Raw genomic sequence first — 6,973 nt, 5'->3', positions numbered from 1 at the left:
TACTTCCTAGACACACTATGCTTTGGTAGTGGTTGATGCGAGGGCAGACTCCTTGCTAATACGATCACTGGAATAACGAAAAACCGATAAAAACTCCCAATAACTTCCACTACAACCCGTGAACAGGGATGTTTCTCTTACTGATGGAGCAATCTTCTTTAATTACCACCAGAATCATGAGAAAAATACGATAGCCCAATTATTTTCACTAGAGCCTGTTAAAAGGGTGTTTTCTTCCTGATGTGGGAGACCCTTGTTAAACTGCCACTAGAATCATGAAAACTTACGAGAGCTTCAGTAATTTTCACCAGAGCCTGTTAAAAGGGCGCCAGAATCATGAGAAACCCTTGGAAACACCAGTAACTTCCACTAGAGGCTGTTATGAGTGGCTGAGATAAGACAAGCAGACATTTAGAAGCACTGGGAAAAGGAAACAAACAGGTACTGAGAGAAACACAGAAGCAGCAGCAAGAGAGGCGAAAAATGAACAAAATGCGAGGAAACAACTCCCCGTAAGACACGAAAGGCGGGCGTGGTCATGATATCAGGCAGCAAGTTCCTCGTGACCCCCTGTGACCTCTGACCCTTGCACACCTCCTTAATTCGAGGGGGCGTGAAGACGATAAATAACACACACTCAGGTCACGTCTCCAGCCAAGGCACGCACGCACGCAGGCAGGCAGGCACGTTCCCTCTCCCTCTCCCTCTCCCTCTCTCTCTCTCTCTCTCTCTCTCTCTCTCTCTCTCATTACAGCATATACCTTCAAGAAAAAGTTAACCTCAAGACAGTTTCTAAAAGGCCACCGAGCATACGAGCCATTTAAGAAAGTCCATTGTTTCCTGCATCACTTCCCTAAATTATTTACTTGTGTTGTGTTCCCACACTTCCCTGGTTCACCCATGCACGTCCCGTCACGCCCCAGTAACCTCCACTTCGGGTAGGCAGGTACTAGTGCAAGTGTCCCTCTAACCTGCCCTACCTGTCCTATTGTCTCCCTCAAGGCTGTGTTTTCTGTTTCTCTAAAGGCTTATGTACAGTCGTGATCAGAATATTCTAACTACGTGCCACACCTTCTGTCCTTAGCGGTTTCCCTTCCAGTGGTTAATATTTTCTTTCCATAATAACCTACAGCTTTTTACACACATTTGCTCTAGTCACTTAACTCTTCATTGCGGTATCCAGCAATTCACAGCAATACAGACACAATACGAGGTCTTTTATAAGCACCTACAGGAATGAAAAGATGGATTAAAAGAGCTTTCTAGTGTCTGGCCTATACAATATTCAAGCGTAACTGTAGAACGAAAGGAAGTATCTCAGAGTGGCTTGTGATTAGTGAAAGATATACCAAATAGCAATCAAAGGCTTAAATAATTATGTAGCAAAAAATATAATGAACTTCCTAATCTTTTTTTTTTATCTGTGTTCAGGCAAACTTATTCTACAGTGCTCTAATGTTAGGAAAGGGTAACTATAGCAGTCCTCTTCCCCTCATCTTGTGTAAAAGGTTTAATCTCAAAACCTCTGAGCTAGTAAGAATGTATCAAATGTCATGCTTTATAAGGTTAGGTATGTAAGTTTTATTAAGTATGTTTTACTTTACTGCGCGTAGGCATACTGGTTTCTTGTAGCTTCCTTTGTGTTCTTTTGAGACTGTCAGATAAAATTTTAAAGGTGAGAAGAGATAATGAGACTACCTTTAGCTTACAGTCATCTAGGATTACTGAAATGAGGTAACAAACATCATATAATTATTACCAGTCAAACGGTTAAGACTGCATGCATCTAGAATTACTGAAATGAGGTAAGGAGTGGCATACAGTTATTATCAATCAAAATTTTAAGACTGGCTATATCAAGGGCCACTGAAATGAAGCAACGTCATACAGTCATTACCAGTCAGGGGGCGGAGACTGGCTGTATATACGTATCAGAATAGTCAGTACACATCACCTTACCATGAGTCACTGGCCCACACTGGGAATACTTCGAGAGTGAAAGTTCGAGATGACGTGACAAATTAATGATGAATGAACACAAGCGGAAAGAAAAAATAAAGATTAAAAACAGTGCAGGGCTTTTGTTAACTAGTATGACGACCAGAAACTTATGAAAAAAATTGATACACACAAAAGGCAGCACTGAGTGAATGAGTGCCTGAGTGACAGAAGCGATTCATCACAGTGACGAGGAACGCTTCACTTTCATAACCATATTTATTTTTCCGTCAGTTACTTGCAAGATGAAAGGAAAACCGGAAACTAGACCTCCAGAAATGACCAAGAATTCAAAACGACGGTAACTTAAAAAAAAAAAAAAAAAAAAAAAAAACATTCACTCAATATATTTTTTTTTCGTTATTTATTTACAAGATGAAAGGAAATCCGGAAACCAGACATCCAAACGTAACCAGGAATTCATAATGACAGTAACTTTGAAAAAAAAAAAAAGAATGTTATTATAATAGAAACATTCACTTTCATAATATATATTTTTTCGTTACATATTTGCAACAAGAAAGGAAAACCAGAACCCAGACGTCAGGAATTAACCAAGAATTCCTGACGACAGTAACTTGGGGGAAAAAAAAATGAATGTTTCTATAAAAGGAGCCTTACTTTCCTAACCATATTTTTCCCTAATTATTTGCAAGATGGAAGGAAAAGTTAACAGGAAACCAGACGTGAAGAAATAACCAAGAATTCATAGTGAGAGTAACTTCCAAAAAGAAGATATACTTTTATAAGAGAGACATTGACTTTCATAACCATACTTTTCCTTAATCATTAGTAAGATAAGAGAAAAAAAAAAAATACATGAAACTCGGCGTCAAGAAATAGTCAAGAAATCTTAAAATAAGAGAAACTAGGAGAAATACGAATACTTTAATAAATATTCACCAATGAACGCAAAAACAAGATCGTGTAATATGGAAACAACACATTTACTTGATTCATAAACTTAATTCATAAACTATTCAAGTCACGCAACTTAGCAACATAGAAAAAAAGAAACAATAGGTGGCAATACATCGTAATACCAAGGGCAAAATATGAAAACATTTAATAAACGAAAAAAAAAATAAATAAATAACGCAATACCAAAAATAACAATTACTTAATTCACAAACCAATCACCTCACGAAACCCAGCGCCAAAGAAAAGAAAACAACAAAACAACAACAAAACAATAATTCCTAAAATCTCACAACATAGACAACAAAATAAATAAACAAATAAATAAAGAAAGAAAGAAAGAAAGAAAGAACAAAATAAATAAATAAATAAATAAATAAACAAAACAATCCAAACATGATGCTAACAATTTTACAACCTCCCACGCCAATTAGAACACACCCAATGACAAGACAGTAATGAAACAAGAGACACAGATTTCCTAGCCACTTTTTGCACTCTTCCCAAGACTCCGGGCGGCGCCACCAGGATGTATACGGAGAGTAAACGACCGAACACTCAAATCAACCAAGCATTGCATCAGAATCGCATCTATTTCGACACTGGAGTTCCTGGTTCCCTCTCTCACTCCCCCTCACAAGTCCAGCTGGGCAGTGCGCAGTACACGGGGGGAGGGAGGAGGTGGGGAGGGAGGAGGAAGAGGTGGAATTGAGGGTGAATGAGGATGGTGTGTCTTAAATCATCAAAATGTGAGATTATCTAAGTTTATGACGTTTATGACGAGAGAGAGAGAGAGAGAGAGAGAGAGAGAGAGAGAGAGAGAGAGAGAGAGAGGAAGTGAAGGAAGAACTAATGCAAGAGATACGAGACACATAATCCCCATCTCGTGCACTGGACATGGCGCAAAGATGATTCACAGGAATTTACAATGGAAGATAAAAGTTAACAAAGTATATAAAGTAAGGCATTATTTTCCCCTCCAATGGTGATGATGATGATGATGATGACGAAAGTAAAAAAAAAAAAAACCTACCAAAAACAAACAAAAATAAAATAAATAAATAAAATGCACCCAATAAAACATCTACGAAACTTAAAATACAGGAACCAAAGTCTATTACATAAGGAAGGGCGGGAAAGGCGAGGCGAAGAGAGGAGTGAGAAGACAATAAAATTAAAGATAAAAGACGTAATAGCAGTTTCAGTCTATAATCTTGACCCACACCCTTGTACTTGCTATCACGAGGCCATAACACGCTACCCAACACCCTCACATTGCATATAACTCCCTTCCCAACACCATACACCCTCACAATGCCTATAACACCCTTCCCGAACTCCCAACACCTTCACAGCATCTCTAATACCCTTCCTAACACTATCACGGCGTCTATAACACCCTTCCCAAACTCACAATACCCTCAAATTGCCTCTAACTCTTTCTAACACCCTCATATCGTTTCTAGCACCCTTCCCAATATCTCAAAGAGAGTTCTGATCCGGGCACTACACAGGCGCTAGTGAATCCTAAACGCCTCGTTACTCAAGGTTTCGAATTCTACCCGAGCGAGTCCGAGCCGCTTCACGTTCCCTGGCGGCCACGATACGATCTGCCCATGTCTACAGGATTCGATTCGCTTTACGGGGATCTGCCTCTCGTGTCCTGATTGGAAGGGGGGAGTGATGATACTACTCAGTGATTGTATGGAGGCAATGATAGTAAATAACAGGGAATAAGTGTAGGGTTTTTAAATAGCCTTCCCCTACTTATTTCTGGGTAAAAATCTGTTTTTTTTTTTTTTTTTTTTTTTTATAAGGTATACTATGAAGGGATTAACGTTGAAACAAGTGAACTGAATTAATATGAACCTAAACTAACTTAACCTAGCCCTCGGATGGAAAAGCAAATGTTATTTCAGTATTTTCCCACTTATATTCTTCCCGGGTTGCCTAGTAAAGGTGTTTGTAGCTGCCTGTACTTTAATGAGTGAGTCAAGTTTTCTCCGCGGCTCAAGGATAATCTAGCACAAGGCAGGGCGGGGCGTGGAAATGCCAGGCGGATTGGTGCAAGGGGAAGGTCCCGCTGCCTAATGAGTGTTGGGTAACGAGTCAATAAGGTACAGCAAGCAAACTAAGGTCACAACGGTATCTAAGGTCACTGGAAGGTCACATAAAGCAGTAAGGTCAGTAAAGCAAGATTAGTACATCACGGTAAGGCCAGCGCTGTTAGGCTAGTGCAGGACAGTAATGTCAAAGCAAGGCCAGTGCAGCATAAGGCCAGGAACACCGGCACGTACCTTTCTGGGTCTGGCATGACGGCGGGGTCGCGGGTGGAGATGACGCGGTCGTTGCCGAAGGGAAGAAGAAGTTGCATCCTCTTTCGCCTGAGTGTTGAGCTCTTCGGGTCCACCTTCTTCAGTTTGGCAGCAGCTTTCTCCTCCTCTTCCTGCAACTCCTTCAGTTTCTTTCTGTAGCGGTTGAGGAAACTGCAGCGGTTCACGGTACCGCCGCATGACAGGTTGTCCCTCACGAAGCCCAGGTTCTCCTTGCCCTGTCCTTCATTCTCGTCCACATCGATGAAGTTGGCCACCTTCACGCTGCTCTGCGAGTCCCGGGAGTTCTTGCGCTTGTTCTTGCAGTGGCACAAGCCCTTGCACTCGTCAGTGAACTGCGTGGACAGAGTCTTGACGCTGCTGTAGGGCGAGATCTTGCCGGACCCGAACTCAGACATGTTCATGGTACCGCAGGAAGGATTCAAACAAATGGACTCGGAGCGGCCGCTGGGATGCCTGCACGCGCCGCCGCACTTATCTGAACTTCGCTTTTGCTTCCCGGTGGAAACAAGCGATGTGTTGCCCGAGACGGAGGAGGAGGAGAAGAGCCTGCTGTGGCGGAGGTGTGTTCCGGGCTTTCTTTTCTTCACCCTCACCTCCATCTGGAGGCGGAAAAGATCTAGTATGCACATCTTGGGAGGTAATGTGCAGCACGAGGCTTAGGTCAGAGGTCCGCCATTCATGGACACTGTTGGCGTGGAATCCATTCACTGCCAAACACTATTTTTTTGCACGAGTTACTGTACTTTGCTATGAATTGATCGCAGAAGTCAGTCCTCGAGTCACAGGCGTCACACAATAAGTCCACGGAAATTCAGGCGTGGCAGGGAAGCAAGGATTAGTGTCGCTCCTCCTCCTCCGTCTCGTCGTGAGCCGCGTGGGGAGAGCAAAACAACAAGGACGTGTAACACCACAACCTTTCAAGAGCGGCGCGCGCACCACACTGAGCGCGGGGACGGGGAGGGAGTCTGCCGCAGCGTCAATGCCTTGCAGACAGTCATACTCCCGCTGCCTTCTACCCCCAGTCCCCCCAGAGACCACGGCGGCCCGAACAAGGTCGCCACCACTCCTGTCTCACTAGATCCACCTGCCTTCCATCCTTACACCCTGCTCTTCCTCAGACTCCCTCAGGTTACATGGAATTCCTTAAGTTCCTGTTTCCTCCACGCTCCACACCAATCAGTCCCTCAAAGTGGAGCATCGGGGCGTCTTTTGTAACCTACTTCCGCATCTGCCTCCATCTGCACCCCTCACGTTCCCAAAATGTTTCTAAATGACGAGCTGCAGACCCAATGACGCCGTGACGCTGCATTTTCTTCGTGTACTCCGTGTGTTACCGTTCACAGCAGTACAAAAACAGTAGTTAGGTACCGTGAGCTGCATTCACGTCCAGCACAAACAAGTTAAGATGCCGCGCTTCTATACTGGGTTGTGTATAGTTGTGTATAGGTATTATAATCATCACGGTACATTTGGCCCATCGCTAGTCTATATTCCTAGCAACCCGAACCTCTTCTGCGCATTCAAAGCCTCTATTCTCTTATCCCTGGCAGACTATAGAGTTTCACAGCGCTATATATGATACGAATTGTTCCCAAACTCCGCGTATTTATTTCATCATCCATTCATCTACTCGTCTTTTTTTTTTTTTATGTAGGAAGGACACTGGCCAAGGGCAACAAAAATTGATGAATAAGTGTCTTGAAACCTCCTTCTTGAAGGAA

At 43.0% G+C, this 6,973-nt stretch overlaps 1 protein-coding gene across 1 annotated transcript in view; it reads right to left on the bottom strand.

The window, feature by feature from the left end:
• The window catches only part of LOC135088896 (uncharacterized), a 49,645-nt gene extending 42,926 nt beyond the window's left edge, over positions 1 to 6,719 (bottom strand). Inside the window, exon 1 of the mRNA XM_063983962.1 lies at positions 5,214 to 6,719. Coding sequence (XP_063840032.1) covers positions 5,214 to 5,881 — 668 coding nt within the window. The 5' untranslated portion in view covers positions 5,882 to 6,719. The remainder of the gene's footprint in view (positions 1 to 5,213) is intronic.
• Positions 6,720 to 6,973: the final 254 nt, after the last annotated feature.

The sequence above is a fragment of the Scylla paramamosain genome, chromosome 32 (genome assembly GCF_035594125.1).
Source record: "Scylla paramamosain isolate STU-SP2022 chromosome 32, ASM3559412v1, whole genome shotgun sequence".
Lineage (NCBI taxonomy): Eukaryota > Metazoa > Arthropoda > Malacostraca > Decapoda > Portunidae > Scylla > Scylla paramamosain.
Note: the sequence above shows the minus strand (reverse complement) of the source record. Positions and strands in the feature narration are given on the sequence as shown.